The sequence below is a fragment of the Pipistrellus hanaki genome (genome assembly GCF_964339955.1).
Source record: "Pipistrellus hanaki genome assembly, chromosome: 18".
Lineage (NCBI taxonomy): Eukaryota > Metazoa > Chordata > Mammalia > Chiroptera > Vespertilionidae > Pipistrellus > Pipistrellus hanaki.
Genome location: NC_140520.1, coordinates 7544329 through 7560111, shown reverse-complemented (window position 1 = coordinate 7560111; position 15783 = coordinate 7544329). Strand labels below are relative to the sequence as shown.

Genomic DNA, 15783 nt, shown 5'->3' with positions numbered 1-15783 from the left:
AAAAAGTTTCCTCAGTCTGAGATTGTCTCTCTACATTTTAAGTATAAAACAATGGTGATCCTGTGTTGTTAGCATTGAAGTTGTTTTATTCATATATTTGTGGGTTGGTTTGTGTGTGTTTTTTTAACTCTCTTGGAAATCTGAAATTTAATTAATGAATTCTGAACTGTAGTATACTTTCTTGCTTTTGTCTCTGTCAACAGGAATCAGGATTTAGGTGGTGGGGGTTGGGGACAGCAGGAATTCTGATTTATTAAAGGAATAGGTTTAATTGCTTAAAAGGTAAAGTTTTTAAAGACTGTACTATCTCCGGATTTCCCCTTTACTGTTTGCTGAAAAAAATTCTATCTTTCACCCCCTTCCTGAGGGAAAGTCATGACCTGTGAGAAGCTCCCTCCATATTCCAGTCTTTTCCTCCTCTTCCTCTTCCTTCTCTGCTTCCTCCTCTTTCTCCTTCTTTGCTCCCTTCTCGTTTTTTTTCTTCTTCAGTGAAGAAGCTGGAAGAACGTGGGGGGAGAGCGGTGAGGACCCACAAAGCAAGGGCTGCAGGAGAATTTTATTTGTGAGCTTGAAGGAGAGCGAGGAAAGAGAAATAAGCAACGGGAAAGCACAGCAGAGATGTGAATAGCGTTGGCTTGGCCTACAGCCTTTTCAGAATATTCAGGTGATACAAATAAAGGGATTCCGCTTTTATTTTCAACTACAGGTTGGTTCCTAGAGAGCGTTCTTTAAGCTCACATCATGCTAACAGCTCAGCCTCATGGGCCTTGTCTCCATAGGGCTGTCCTTGGTTGCAGTAAAGAGTCATGTCCAGCTCTAACTGGTTTGGCTCAGTGGATAGAGCATCAGCCTGCAGACTGAAAGGTCCCAGGTTCAATTCTGGTCAAGGGCATGTGCCTTGGTGGCGGGCACATCTGCAGTGGGAGGTGTGCAGGAGGCAGCTGATCGATGTTTCTCTCTCATTGAGGCTCTGGAACTAGAGAGAGGTGGTGATGTGATGCGGTGGTGGTTGTGGAAAATTGTGAACGTCCGTAATGTCACTGCCGTGCACATTCCGAAGGATCACAGACAAATTAACATTTTATTTAAATTAGATTTTATTAACATTTTCTTCTATTTCATTTAAAGTACATTTTATTTTAACTGCATGGTACAAAAACGTAAAATGTTAAGCAAATATAAGATAAACGCAAATATTTAAAAACTCCATCTCAAGAGGAAGCCTTCTCTGCCATGGCAGCTGCCACGCTGCGGCCCCAGACTCTGGACCCCAGGCCTCCAGGAGCTGCAGGTGGTTCTGCCTCTTGGAGGTCAGGGAAGGCTGTGCCCGGAGCCTCTCTGGCTCTGGAGAGGCCCTGGAGCCGGCGTTGCCTCTTGAGGTCTGTTTGGCTCTTGCTCTGGAGCTGGTTCTGTAGATTCCAGAAGAGAACATGTGCCCCTAGCCATCGATGCAGACCTTGCTCAAGAGCCACCCAGGAAGTCCTCCCGGACTGCAGGCGCTGGGCATGGGATCTGAGCCAGCTCTGCTCCTGCCTAACGCCAGCCTCTGGAAGCTCTTCTCTGTGTGGCTTAGCCCCCCACTCACCCACCCCATCCTCCTCCTCCTCCTCCTCCTCCTCCTCCTCCTCCTCCTCTGCCGGCTCAGGGCGCTCCAGCTCTGAAAGGAGGAGCTAGGTGCAGGGCTCGGGTCTGAGCTGGTTCTGTAGATCCAAGGACAGAGGCAGGCGGGAAGGGCCCTGTAGGGAAGGGCACGCCTCTTTCCACGGCTAGCGGAGTGCACTGTCACTGATGACTCAGCCTGAGCTTTCTGCTCGTCACTCCCTGCCCTCTCCTCCCCGCTCCTCTTCAGTCCTCTCTTCTCTCTACCTGCCCACTCTCTGGACTCCAGCACTAGCTTTACTCCTCACGCCTGGAACACCCATCGCTCTGTGCTTTCCACAGACACCCAGCTCCCAGCATTTAGCAAACCGTTGTAGGATCAGCTCAGCAGACAGGGTGGCTCTCCCCACCACAGGGACACCCACACAGGCTAACACACACACACACACACACACACACACACACACACACACACCATTGGGACAGGACACAGCCCAGAAGCCCAGGACACAGGACAAGGGATCCAGTCCTCTGCGAACTGCTGAGTGTCCCATGCACACTGACCAGTGCCATGTGCCCCCAAAGCCCTGCACCCAATGCTACTTCAGTGGTGCCATCTCCCTATGTCCCTGGGATTGTGCTGGGCAGGAGGGCGGGGCTGGAGGCACCGTGTTCACACCTCCCTCGGCTCCTGCTCCCTGCAGTTCCTGGATCCCCAGATGCTGATCGCGGCTTGAGAAGGAAAAGCATGGCTGGGCCAGCAGAAGGCTCTGCACTGCTGACCCCGGGGCCTGGCAGGCTGGCTGTGCTAGGGAGCAGGGGCAGAGGTGGACAGAGGCCCTGCGAGAGAGGTGGTCAGTTGTGCTGGAGGCCAAAGGGAGGGCACCCTCCTGGCACATCCCTGGGTAATCCCCCATGGAGAATCCACAATTACATTCACCAAGAAAACCCATTTCTGACAGCGTAAGTAGCCAAAGAAAAGCAGGAAACTGGGCTTTATCTGAGCAAGAGACACTTTATTGTTTCTTGGGATTTCTGGAGGCCTCAGGCTGGGCGGGGCTCACTGATCATCCCCAGAACAGAGCGGGGCTCCGTGGCTATGATTGTGGTAGTCTGTGGCTATGACTCCCAACAACGACAGGAACTCGGAAAAATCGATCTTCTTATCCTTGTTCTTGTCGTGGTCCTCAAAGATGTGGGCCAAGAAATCCTTGCCCCTTTTATCCTGTGGAAAAGACAAATTCAGTCCCAAAAGTGTTATGGGTGGAAGAGGAGGAGGAGGAGGCAGAGAGGGGGAGAGAGACACCTGGGGCCACACAGGTGTAGCTGGTGTGGGCCAGTGGAGGGTATCTGGGGATGACGAGGACATTAGCATTACCCTGCAGGTCACTGAGGGAGATTCCTTGGATATAATATCAGCACGAAAGAGAGACCTAGTGCTGGTGGGCAGACTCTGCCCAGAGCCCCACTGATCAATGAGCTGGTGGGTGGGTGGTCTTTACACCCAGACCTACTCCCCCACCCACTTCCAAGACCCCATCTACCTAAGTTCTACTCAGAAAATAAAGATAGGCCCTACCCCTTGTCTCTTCATTCCTAACCCTCCTCTCCTATCTCCTATCTGCCTTCCTGAATCTTCCATGCTCAGTGCTCTTAATAGCCTCTCTTTTTGTAACCAGTTCAGTGCATTCTAACTGTCAGACTAAATCTGGTCTATGAATGAACTTTTCATTGTAATGAAAGGTGTTACATTTTATCAGCCATGGAATTTCCATCTCCTTCCCTTGGATCTCAGAGAACCTGATGGAAGATTCTAGAGGCAGAGCCTGAGCCTATGGGCTTCAGTCTCCTGGATGGACAGTGACCAGTGGGAGGAAACCCATTCTTTACTCTCCTATTTGACTACCTAATAACCACCCTTGATCTCCAGATGCCCTTACTCTTGGCCACCTGTATTATCTCTTTCATCCTGATCATGACTCAGGAGAGTCCCCTTAGGCCTTTTTGCAGATGAGAATGTGGAGGATGAGAGAATGGGATTGACTTGTCCAAGATCCTCTGCCATGCCAGGCCCCAAGCAACCTAGAGAAGTCACCCAGACTCACACAGGCCTTGAGGAAGTTGGGGAAATTCTCCTTCAGCATCTTCAGCACACCTGGCTTGTCAATCTTGTCATCAGGTTTGGTGTATTTGTGGAACAGGTCGATCAAGTCCATCACGGACTTCTCAACTGGAGTGTTGCTGGTCATCTTGGTTTTCAAGGAAGCTGCCAGAGAGAAAGACGGGGCCGTTGTTATCCTTCCCCCCAGGTCAGGGTCCCTAAGTCAGGACAATGGGTGGGAACTGGGCATCCAGTGAAGTGAGGCTCAGGTGGAGCAGAAGGAGCTGTTCACCTAGGAGGTGGGATGAGAAGCTCACAAGGAGGAGAGTGTGACCAAGGCCGGGGCCTGGGCCCATGCAGGTCAGGGCCCAGAGGAGCTGGAGGAGAACACAGAAGCCCACTGTGGACAGAACCACAGGAGGCAGAAGCAGAGAGGGTAGGTACTTCCACCGACAGTGTGGATCCCAAGCAGAGAAATGGGACAGTGCAGCCCTCACACCCCAGACTTTCCAAAGCACCCAGGAAATGTGGGCATCTAACAAAAACTACCATTGTCTCCCTATCTGGGAGAAAGAACCCTGCTGCTATGTCCCTAAGTGAAACCACCCAAGGCCTTCTGTCAACTTGGCCAAGGCCTTAGCTGAGCCCTGTGCACAGAAGGTCACTGGCCATTCCCTCAGCTGGGGAGGAGGTCCGAACCTTAGCTGATGGGTCACCAGGGCAAGGTGATTGGGCATTGCCAGCCTGGGATTAGGAGAATCTTCAAGACTTTGGGAGAGACCCCCACTGTCCTCATAGGTTGGGGTGCAAAGTCTGTGGCCTGAGAGTCAGATGACTCCAGAGAGAAAAGAAGGCAAGGAGTAGAGGAAGGTTCCTACACTTAGCTCCCACCAGGGGTGTTTCACAGAGTTGTCACAGAAGAGCCAAAAGAGCAGTGGGAGCATCAGTACAGACATCTTGTAGATAGGCCCTCGGGACCAAGTGGGATGAAGTTGGAAAGACCCATAACAGGCAGAGTTGAGTCTGGATCCAGGCTCCTGAATCCTCTCCCATCACTGCTTTCCCTACTCCTGCCCTGATGAACCCCCCTGGCACACAGTTAGGTGCAGACTTACCAGAGCTGACGAGGTGTCACTGAGGAGAAGGATGAGGGTGCTGTGCATCTGGGCAAAGACTGGTCCCTTTATACGGCCCAGTCTGGCTCCTCCCAGGCCCTGGGAGCCCTTGGGCCATGTTCTTCCTCTGCTTCCTGAACCATTGCCTCACTCAGGTGGGTGGCACACACCTACGAGTGTGTGTTCATCTTGTTCCTGTAAAATCCCAGGCAACTCCTAAGGGATTGCACTATTCTAGAGCATTCTTCTGTGGGTAAGGAAACCTAGGGCTGGGATGGGGAAGACAATGGGATGTGTCTTGAAAACACAGGAATTGTGGTAGAGAAAACTGGGTTTCTGAACTTAAAGAGGAGGGGACTCTGAAAAGCAGCATGGTCTGTGTTTGCTCATCACCCAGTCCTTCCACAAGTTTGTTCTGACATCTAACAAAAACTCTCCAGCGGTTGGTAAGTCCATAACGATACCATGCATCACCTTACCTGTCATATTGACATTCCTCATAAACCTTCAAAACCTTATGAGATGGTGCTGTTGCCCTCATGTTGAGGATGGGGAATTGAGGGGTTAAAGTTCCTATGTGCACGAGGCTAATACACAGCAAGCTCAAGGTATGATCCCAGAAAAGCCTGATTCCAAACCTCCCTCCTAACCCCACTACTAGACCTCTGGGTCACTGCAGGGCCTGTGAACTCAAAGTCCAGGGGAGGGAGGCAGGGTCACCTCACTCCCATCTTCATGTGGGGTCCCCACTGGAGCGCTGGGAGGGAAAGAGGTGGCATGACCCACAGTGACAGACAGGTAGCACAGAGAGCATAGCACCTCACCTGCAGGTGAGGGAAGACTGGAGGTCAGAGCTGTGAGTTCTGGTGTTAGCCCCATACTATTTTTTTTTAATTTTATTGATTGATTATTTGTCCTCATCCCCCCCCAATTCCCATCCCAAATCCCTCCCCACGTATGCCCCAAGCCCCCTGTTGTCTATGTCCATTGGTTAGGCTTATATGCATACATACAAGTCCTTTGGTTGATCTCTCCCCCTTTCTCTTACCCTCCCCTCCCTTCCCTCTGAGGTTTCACAGTCTGATTGATGCTTCCCTATCTCCGAGTCTGTTTTTGTTCATCAGTTTAGTTGCTCATTATTTCCCTTAGATGTGTGAGATCATGTGATCCAAGAAATACACTTATAAGAACCGAAAATGAGACAAGCAATAATGGTTATGCTGGAAGGCAAATGAATCAGTCTGTAGTGAGTTTCATTCTGTCTTGAACTTCACTCTGCAGCTCTGGGAGCTGTCTGAGCTCATCAAAGAAGCCTCTGTCTTGACTCAGGGATGGTGACCACCATGACATGAGCCAGCAGGAGTTTGGGCAAAGTTGCCTCCCCTTCCATGATGATGCCTTCCTATAATTCTTCAGTGATGTTTCTCCTTCCCTTATGCAAGACAGTCTGCTTAGGAGTCAGTGGCCATGCCCTAGGGTCTGCTGTGTCCCAACCGGCTGTGGAAAATCTAGTTCAGGTGCAGGAGACAGGCGCTTGGAGATTAGGATGAGGCCTCGGGACCTCTGGGGAACGGCCCTGCTGACTCACTAAGGAATCCTTGTTCCTGCTCTCTGCTTCCCTTAGAACACCCTCCCATGAGTGAGGGGACTGCTCAGGCATTAGGCATCCTGGAACCAGGCCCACCCCTGAGCCTGGGTCAGGCTCCTCCACTTCCACCCCCCCCCCCGCCCCCCACAATGCATTGGGCTTCCACACCGGGCCCTTCTGTCCTCAGTTATGTCCACATTTGCACCAGCACCAAAGCCCCCTCTGGTTCCCTTATGTAATGTGTTCTCACCGCCACTAAACGCCTGCTGTGAAGGACACACAGGAGACCTGGAGCAGGGGGTGACTTGGAGCAGAGAAACTAAAATGTCATTCCCACATTCACCCCGGTGTAGCTTTTGAAATCGGAACAATGTCAAGATACTTAAAATTCATTTTTAAGTTTTATATTTAAGTTTTGCTTTGTTCAATCTTGGCCTCACTTTCAGAGTCTGAACCATGTATGGTCCTCATCTTCCGGAATCTAAACATCATTGATCTGTTGCAAGGTATCTTATTTTACTTATAGACTTATTTTCCTTTAATCTCCATTACCATTCAATTTCCCCAAAAAAAGCCAAAAAAAAAAAAAAATACATGTCTTCTGTTTATTTTTATGAGTGCTCACCAATGTAAATAGTTATTTTGGTCCTTGTTCGATCTATGTTTGTTTTTTTAATATAGATTAATTATGCAGAAAAGGACAACAAACTACAATACACAGTCCAATGAATCTCTTACACTCGTGACTGTCTCCCAGGTCAATGAATAAAACATTGCCACCGCCCGCACCAGTCTGCTTCCTCTCTTCTCCAAAACCATCATCTGAACTTTTATGATGAGACCCTCTCTCCGTTTCATCTTTATTTTACCACCTAAGCATACATTCCTGAACGCTGCCATTTCCTCGCTTTCAAATTTTACTTGAAGGGAAACATTCTATGCATTCTTCTGTATCTGCTTTATTTTTCTCAGTATTACACATTTATAAGCTATATGTTGTACTCTGTTTGTTCTTCATTGTTCTAGTGTACTATATATATCTTTATATGAATGTGACATAATTTTTTTTATAATTCTGCTTTAGATACCACATGCTCATCGCTTTGTCTTCTTTTTGAATGGTTTTCAGCTCAGGTGACCAGGGGTTTTGACCTGTGACCTCCTGTTCCTAGGGGAATCAGTCACCGTGTCTGGTGAGGGTGTGGAAAGGGTCCAGGGCAGGTCCTGCTTGTGTAAGTCCTGGGTGTTTAAGGAAGAAGAAGGGGATGAGCCCATGTTTCAGGGCCCAACTTCAAAACAGCCCTGTTGATTGTCAGAGACATTAGTGTTTGCAACTATTGTGACTGGCAGCCATGTCCCGCCCCAGCATCTCCCTTGTCACTCCCACCACTGAAAGGCTGTAAAAATCTCCCAGTCCCTGAGCCAATAGTCCTTTGGCAACATGGTCTACACAGCCAGGTCAGCACTTGGAACCATTCGCAAGCATTTACTGTTTACCCTGAGCCTCTCTCTCATTCCTCCCCATGGACTCTGGACCCCAGCTGTCCTTGGCTGTTTGGAGCTGAGACCTGGACCATTTCAAGGTACAAGGTTTAAGGAGAACCCACTGAGCATCACTCACTGTGCTTTAGGATGAAAATAAGGCAAGAGAAATTTTTCAAGAATGTATCTCCCCTCAATGCTCACACTTCAGAAGTGAAGACAAAAAGAATAAAATAGAAACTGTGGATGTTGGAGATGTACAGTGACACACTCTATAACCCAAGAACAGAGGGGTAACTTTCTGGGGAGGAGAGATGGATAGGCCAAGGAATTAAATAAATTTGGCCCAGCTAGCATGGCACAGTGGCTGAACATCAACTTATGAACCAGGAGGTCACAGTTTGATTCCTGGTCAGGGTATATACCCAGGTTGTGGGTTTAATCCCCAGTGTAGGGCATGCAGGAGGCAGCTGATGAATTATTCTCTCTCATCATTGATGTTTCTCTCTCTCACACTCTCCCTTCCTCTCTGAAATCAATAAAAATATATTTTAAAAAATAAATAAAATAAATTGGTTAAGTAATTTCCTGTTGGACAGAAAATCTAAAATGCTAATAAGTTTACATTCAGAGACTTAGTTCTCAAACAACAGATTCAATTTTTAAAAAAATATATTTTATTGATATTTTACAGAGAGGAAGGGAGAGAGATAGAGAGCTAGAAACGTCAAAGAGAGAGAAACATTGACCAGCTGCTTCCTGCCCACCCCCAACGGGGATGTGCCCGCAACCAATGTATTATACATGCCCTTGACCGGAATCGAACCCGGACCTTTCAGTCCGCAGACCGACGTTCTACCACTGAGCCAAACCGGTTTCGGCAACAGATTCAGTTTATTAGCTAGCTTTTAGATAAGATTGTAAGAGAGCTCCAGAAAAATATAGAAAAGAAGAAAATTGAATGCTTGCTCATAAATCCAGCATCATAGGTCAGGAGGGTACTCCTAGATAACTCTTGAGGGCTATTTGTTTCAGTCAAACTTGGCTTACAATAAAAAGAAACACGATCTTATTATTTTTATTATTAATGTACTCTAATTTTTAGAACCATTTTAGATTGGCAGGAAATTTTGGAACAGAGAGGGTTTTTTTTTTTTATATATCCCTTCTCTCTACCATGTCCCCTGTTTATTAACATCTTAATTAGTGTAGAACATTTGTTATAATTAATTAACTAATATTGATACAATATTATGTACTAAAGTCCATGGTTTGACTAGGTTCAGTTTGTATTGTGAAATCCTGTGGTTTCTGACAAATATGTAATGACACATATTCATCATTACAGTATCATACAAAGTAGTTTCATTGCCTTAAAAATCACTGGTGCCTCACCTATCCAGCCATCCCCTCCTATCTTGATGATTACTTATATTTTCATTGTCAATATGGTTTTGCTTTTTCTATAACGTCATATATTTGAAATCATACAGTATGTGGCTGTTTCAGAATGGCTTCCTTCACCCAGCACTATCCTTGCAGTTTCCTCCATGTCTTCATGTGGCTTGACAGCTCAATTCTTTTTCTTGCTGGATAACATTCCACTGTATGGCTGTTCCACAGTTTGTTTATTCATTCACCTTTTGAAAGACACCTTGGTTACTTCCAGTTTGGGGCAATTATGACTAAAGCTTCTAAAATCGTTCATTTGGAGGTTTTTATGAAGCTGTAACTCTTCATCTCACTTGGGTAAGTATTGTTTAATGACTGCCTGTGTCCAGGACCAGCAACCCAGGCATGGGTTGAGGCAGGGCAGGGCCAGCTCTCTCTGTCCCTTTCTGCCAGAAAAGCAGAGCCCCCGAAGCCTGGCCCAGCATCACTCAGTTCCATCGGGCAGAACTGGTGGGCCGCATGTTCACTCTTGGTTGCAAGGGGCACAGGGAAAGCAGGGACCGGACTCTCCGAATGGCTTAGATGAGACCAGACACACATGGAGGTACTGGGCACCTTAACCCCAAGCAAAACTGGGCTCTGTTCGTTCAGAAGAGGGGTTGGTACTGGGTTGGACGTAGATGGTGCCTGTCCCAAACCTCTCACTTCCAACACCCTTGGCTCCACACTTGTTTCTGTCCTCCTGGTGTCATGTCTGTCCTGCGCTGTAGTTTTGCTCACTTGTCATGGTCTGGAATCTCTTTCCCTGGTTTGCTGCTTGAACACTAGGTGTTGACATTCATTCAAATGCCACTTCTAAAGTATCTCGGTCCACCTCTCCTCCTCTCTTTTTCGGTTATACAGGGTGTCACTGTACATCTCCAGCATCCACAGTTTCTATTTTATTCTTTTTCTCTTCATTTCTGAAACCTGGCTGTGTAGACCATGTTGCCAAAGGACTACTGGCTCAGGGACTGGAAGATTTTTACAGCCTTTCAGTGATGGGAGTGACAAGGGAGATGCTGGGGTGGGACCTGGCTGTCAGTCACAATAGTTGCAAACACTAATGAATCTGACAATCAACAGGGCTGTTTTGAAGTTGGTCCCTTCTTCTTCCTTAAACACCCAGGACTTACACAAGCAGGGCCTGCCCTGGGCCCTTTCCACACCCTCACCAGACAGGGTGGCTGATTCCCCTAGGAACAGGAGGTCAAGAGGTCAAAACCCCTGGTCACCTGAACTGGAAACCATACAAAAGGAAAACAAGAAAATTAAGGCATGTGATATCTAAAGCAGAATTATAGAAAATGATGTGATATTCATACCAAGATATTTAGCATACAATGATGAACAAACAGTACTACATGGATATAGCTTATAAATGTAATACTGGGCAAACTAAGGCAGACATAGAAGAATGTACAGAATATGTTCCCCGTGGAGTAAATTTGCTTAAGTGGTAAAATACAAATGAAACCAAGAGAGAGCCTTATCATAAAAGTCCAGATAATGGTTTGGGGGAAGAGAAAAAAGAGGCAGTGACTGGTAGGGGTAGTGGCAATATTTTGTTCATTGACCTTGGCAGTCACAGGTGTTAGAGATAATTCATTGGATGGTACATTGTAGTTTTTTGTATTCTTTGTGTGATTGATCTACATCAAATAAAGGGCATAGATAGAACACAGGCCAAAACAATCATTGACATTGATGAGCATTCATAAAAATAAACAGAAAAACATATATTTCTTTTTTTGGCTTTTGGGGGCAAATTGAATAGTATTGAAAATTAAGAGAAAATAAATATATAAGTAAAATAAGAGAGAGACGTTGCAACAGATCAATGATGTTTAGATTCCGGAAGCCGAGCACTATACATGGTTCAGACTCTGAAAGCGACACCAGGGTTGAACAAAGCAAAACTTAAAACAATTAAAAACTAATTTAAAGTATCTTGACCTTGTTCATATTTCAAAAGCTACACCAGGGCCAAAGTGGGCATGCCATCTCAGTTCCCCTGCCCAAAGACAGTTCATGCTCCAGGTTTTCTGTGTATCCTTTCTGGGAGGCTGATTGGAGGTGAGAATAAATTAAATGAGTGAACCAGAGAGGTCTGGAGCTGGTGCAGATATGGACATAACTGGGGACAGAAAGGCCAGGCTGAAGCATGGAGGCCCAGTGCATTGGGGGGCCTGACCTGGGAGCTCAGCGGTGGGCCTTGTCCCAGGGTGTCCAATGCCTGAGCAGTCCCCTTACTCCATAGGAGGATGTTCTAAGGGGAACAGAGAGCAGGAACAAGGACTCTTCAGTGAATCAGCAATGGTATGTCCCCAGAGGTCCCCGGGTTTCATCCTGACCTCCACGCTCTTGTTTCCTGCTCCCAAACTAGATCTTCCACAGCAGGTTAGGACATAACAGACCCCAGGGCATGAGCCACTGACTCCTAAGCAGACTGTTTTGCATAAGGGAAGGAGAAACATCACTGAAGAATTTATAGGAAAGCATCATCATGGGAGGGGAGGCAACTTTGCCCAATCTCTTGCTGGCTCATGTCATGGTGGTCACCATCCCTGAGTCCAGACAGTGGCTTCCTTGGTGGGCCCCAATGGGCCCTGGAGCCACTAAGTGAATTTCTAGAGTGTGGGGCTAACGCCAGGACTCAGAACTCTGACTTCCTGTCTTCCCTCTCCTGCAGGTGACATGCTGAGCCACTGCTCTCTCTGTGTTTTCTGGTCTGTCACTGTGGGTCATGCCAACTCTTTGCCTTCTACCCCTCCAGTGAGGACCCCACGTGAAGATGGGAGTGAGGTGACCCTGGACTTTGAGTTCACAGGCCCTGCAGTGACCCAGAGGTCCAGTAGTGGGGCTAGGCTTTTTTGGGATCACATCTTGAGCATGCTATTAGCCTTGTACACATGGGAACTTTGCTTATCTTTTAATCCCTCAATTCCCCGTTTTCAACATGAGGGCAACAGCACCATCTCATAAGGTTTTGAAGGTTTAGGAGGAATATCGATATGACAGGTAAGGTGATGCGTAGTATCGTTATAGCCTATACCACTGTCTGACTCAGGGATGGTGACCACCATGAAATGAGCCAGCAGGAGATTGGGCAAAGTTGCCACCCCTCCCATGATGATGCCTTCCTATAAACTCTTCAATGATGTGTTCTCCTTCCCTTATGCAAAACCGCTGGATGGAGAGTTTTTGTTAGATGTTAGAACAAACTTGTGGAAGGACTGGGTGATGAGCAAACACAGACCATGCTGCCTTTCAGAGTCCCCTCCTCTTTAAGTTCAGAAACCCAGTTTTCTCTACCACAATCCCTGTGCTTTCAAGACACATCCCATTGTCTTCCCCACCCTGACCCCAGTGAAGTGAGGAACAGAAGAAAGCTCTAGGTGTTTTCCCTTGGGAGTTGCCTGGGATTTTACAGGAACATGATGAGCACACACTCCTAGGTGCATGCCGCCCACATGAGTGGGACAATGGTCCAGGAAGTACACAGATATGACCCAAGGGCTCCCAGGGCCTGGGAGGAGCCAGACTGGGCCTTATAAAAGGACCGGTCTTTGCCCAGATGCACAGCACACTTACCTTCTCCTCAGTGACACCTCATCAGCTCTGGTAAGTCTGCTCCTGTCTCTTTGCCAAGGGGGTTGGTTCGTCAGGGCCCAGTGTTGGGAGAGGATTCAGGAGCTTGTGTCCAGAACCAATGGGTTCTACCTGAGGATTCAGGAGCTTGTGGGTTCTGCCTCTTATGGAACTCTGCCTGTAATGGGGCTGTGCGTGTTATGGGACTCTGCCTGTAATGGGGCTGTGTAAATTCATTCCACTGGGGTCCTGAGGATCTCCTCTACAAGATGGCTGGACCAATGCTCCCATTGCTCTGTTGTCCTCTGTGTGGCCACTCTGTGCAAACATCGCTGGGGGGAGCTGAGGAAATCACCCTTTCTCTCTCCTTCTCTTCTCTTCTCTCTGGACTCACCTGACTCTCAGACCACAGGTTGGGGAAGATTCAATTTGTACCCCAGCCTCTGCGGAGAATGGGTATCTCTATCAAAGTCTGGAAGGTTCTTCTAAACCCAAGCCTAGGAGTCTCACTAACCTTGTCCTGGTGAGAAGACCTGCCACTACATGGATCAGGGACCCATCAGCTAAGGTTTTGGACCTCCTCCCCAGCTGAGGGAATGACCAGTGACCTTCTGTGCACAGGGCTCAGCTAAGGCCTTGGCCAAGTTGACAGAAGGCCTTAGGTGGTTTCACTTAGGGACATAGCAGCAGGGTTCTTTCTCCCAGATAGGGAGACAGTGGTAGTTTTTGTTAGATGCCCACATTTCCTGGGTGCTTTGGAAAGTCTGGGGTGTGAGGGCTGCACTGTCCCATTTCTCTGCTTGGGGTCCAGACTGTCGGTGGAAGTACCTACCCTCTCTGCTTCTGCCTCCTGTGGTTCTGTCCACAGTGGGCTTCTGTGTTCTCCTCCAGCTCCTCTGGGCCCTGACCTGCATGGGCCCAGGCCCCAGCCTTGGTCACACTCCCCTCCTTGTGAGCTTCTCATCCTACCTCCTAGGTGAACAGCTCCTTCTGCTCCACCTGAGCCTCACTTCACTGGATGCCCAGTTCCCACCCATTGTCCTGACTTAGGGACCCTGACCTGGGGGGAAGGATAACAACGGCCCCGTCTTTCTCTCTGGCAGCTTCCTTGAAAACCAAGATGACCAGCAACACTCCAGTTGAGAAGTCCGTGATGGACTTGATCGACCTATTCCACAAATACACCAAACCTGATGACAAGATTGACAAGCCAGGCGTGCTGAAGATGCTGAAGGAGAATTTCCCCAACTTCCTCAAAGCCTGTGTGAGTCTGAGTGACTTCTCTAGGTTGCTTGGGGCCTGGCATGGCAGAGGATCTTGGACAAGTCAATCCCATTCTCTCATCCTCCACATTCTCATCTGCAAAAAGGCCTAAGAGGATTCACCTGAGTTATTATCAGGATGAAGGAGATGATACAGGTGGCCAAGAGTAAAGGCATCTGAAGATCAAGGGTGGTTATTAGGTGGTCAAATAGGAGAGTGAATAATGGGTCCCCTCCCACTGGTCACTGTCCATCCAGGAGACTGAAGCCCATAGGCTCAGGCTCTGCCTCTAGAAGCTTCCATCAGGTTCTCTGAGATCCAAGGGAAGGAGATGGAAATTCCATGGCTGATAAAATGTAACACCTTTCATTACAATGAAAAGCTCATTCATAGACCTGATTTAGACTGACAGTTAGAATGCACTGAACTGGTTACAAAAAGAGAGGCTACTGAGGGCACTGAGCATGGAAGATTCGGGATAGGAGATAGGAGAGGAGGATTAGGAATGAAGAGACAAGGGGTAGGGCCTATCTTTATTTTCTGGGTAGGATTTAGGTAGATGGGGTCCTGGAAGTGGGTGGGGGAGCAGGTCTGGGTGTAAAGACCACCCACCCACCAGCTCATTGATCAGTGGGGCTCTGGGCAGAGTCTGCCCACCAGCACTAGTTCTCTCTTTCATGCTGATATTTGGTCCAAGGAATCTCCCTCCGTGACCTGCAGGGTAATGCTAATGTCCCCGTCATCCCCAGAGACCCTCCACTGGCCCACACCAGCTACACCTGTGTGGCCCCAGGTGTCTCTCTCCCCCTCTCTGCCTCCTCCTCCTCCTCTTCCACCCATAACACTTTTGGGACTGAATTTGTCTTTTCCACAGGATAAAAGGGGCAAGGATTTCTTGGCCCACATCTTTGAGGACCATGACAAGAACAAGGATAAGAAGATCGATTTTTCCGAGTTCCTGTCGTTGTTGGGAGTCATAGCCACGGACTACCACAATCATAGCCATGGAGCCCCTCTTTGTTCTGGGGATGATCAGTGAGCCCCGCCCAGCCTGAGGCCTCCAGAAACCCCAAGAAACAATAAAGTGTCTCTTGCTCAGATAAAGCCCAGTTTCCTGCTTTTCTTTGGCTACTTATGCTGTCAGAATTGTGCCTTCTTGGTGAATGTAATTGTGGATTCTCCATGGGGGATTACCCAGGACTGTGCCAGGAGGGTGCCCTCCCTTTGGCCTCCAGCACAACTGACCACCTCTCTCGCAGGGCCTCTGTCCACCTCTGCCCCTGCTCCCTAGCACAGCCAGCCTGCCAGGCCCCGGGGTCAGCAGTGCAGAGCCTTCTGCTGGCCCAGCCATGCTTTTCCTTCTCAAGCGGTGATCAGCATCTGGGGATCCAGGAACTGCAGGGAGCAGGAGCCGAGGGAGGTGTGAACACGGTGCCTCCAGCCCCGCCCTCCTGCCCAGCACAACCCCAGGGGGGATGGCACCATTGAAACAGCATTGGGTGCAGGGCTTTCGGGGCACATGGCTCTGGTCAGTGTGCATGGGACACTCAGCAGTGCGCAGAGGACTGGATCCCTTGTCCTGTGTCCTGGGCTTCTGGGCTGTGTCCTGTCCC

The 15783-nt window shown here is 48.5% G+C and overlaps 2 protein-coding genes across 2 annotated transcripts; one reads left to right on the top strand and one right to left on the bottom strand.

The window, feature by feature from the left end:
• Positions 1–2659: 2659 nt before the first annotated feature.
• On the bottom strand, positions 2660–4849 carry LOC311613027 (protein S100-A7-like; the record flags this gene model as incomplete). The annotated part of the gene is made up of 3 exons (XM_084866511.1): positions 4816–4849; positions 3705–3865; positions 2660–2824 (listed from the first exon to the last, which is right to left on the bottom strand). The coding sequence occupies exons 2-3, from the start codon at positions 3846–3848 to the stop codon at positions 2660–2662; spliced, it is 309 nt and encodes a 102-aa protein (XP_084722637.1). The 5' UTR covers positions 3849–3865; positions 4816–4849.
• A 7481-nt stretch (positions 4850–12330) lies between these two features.
• LOC311613026 (protein S100-A7-like) lies at positions 12331–15255 on the top strand (the record flags this gene model as incomplete). Its single annotated transcript, XM_084866510.1, has 3 exons — positions 12331–12337; positions 14011–14171; positions 15045–15255. 3 exons carry the CDS (start codon positions 12331–12333, stop codon positions 15207–15209), a joined length of 333 nt encoding a protein of 110 aa, XP_084722636.1. The 3' UTR covers positions 15210–15255.
• Between the last annotated feature and the right edge of the window lie 528 nt (positions 15256–15783).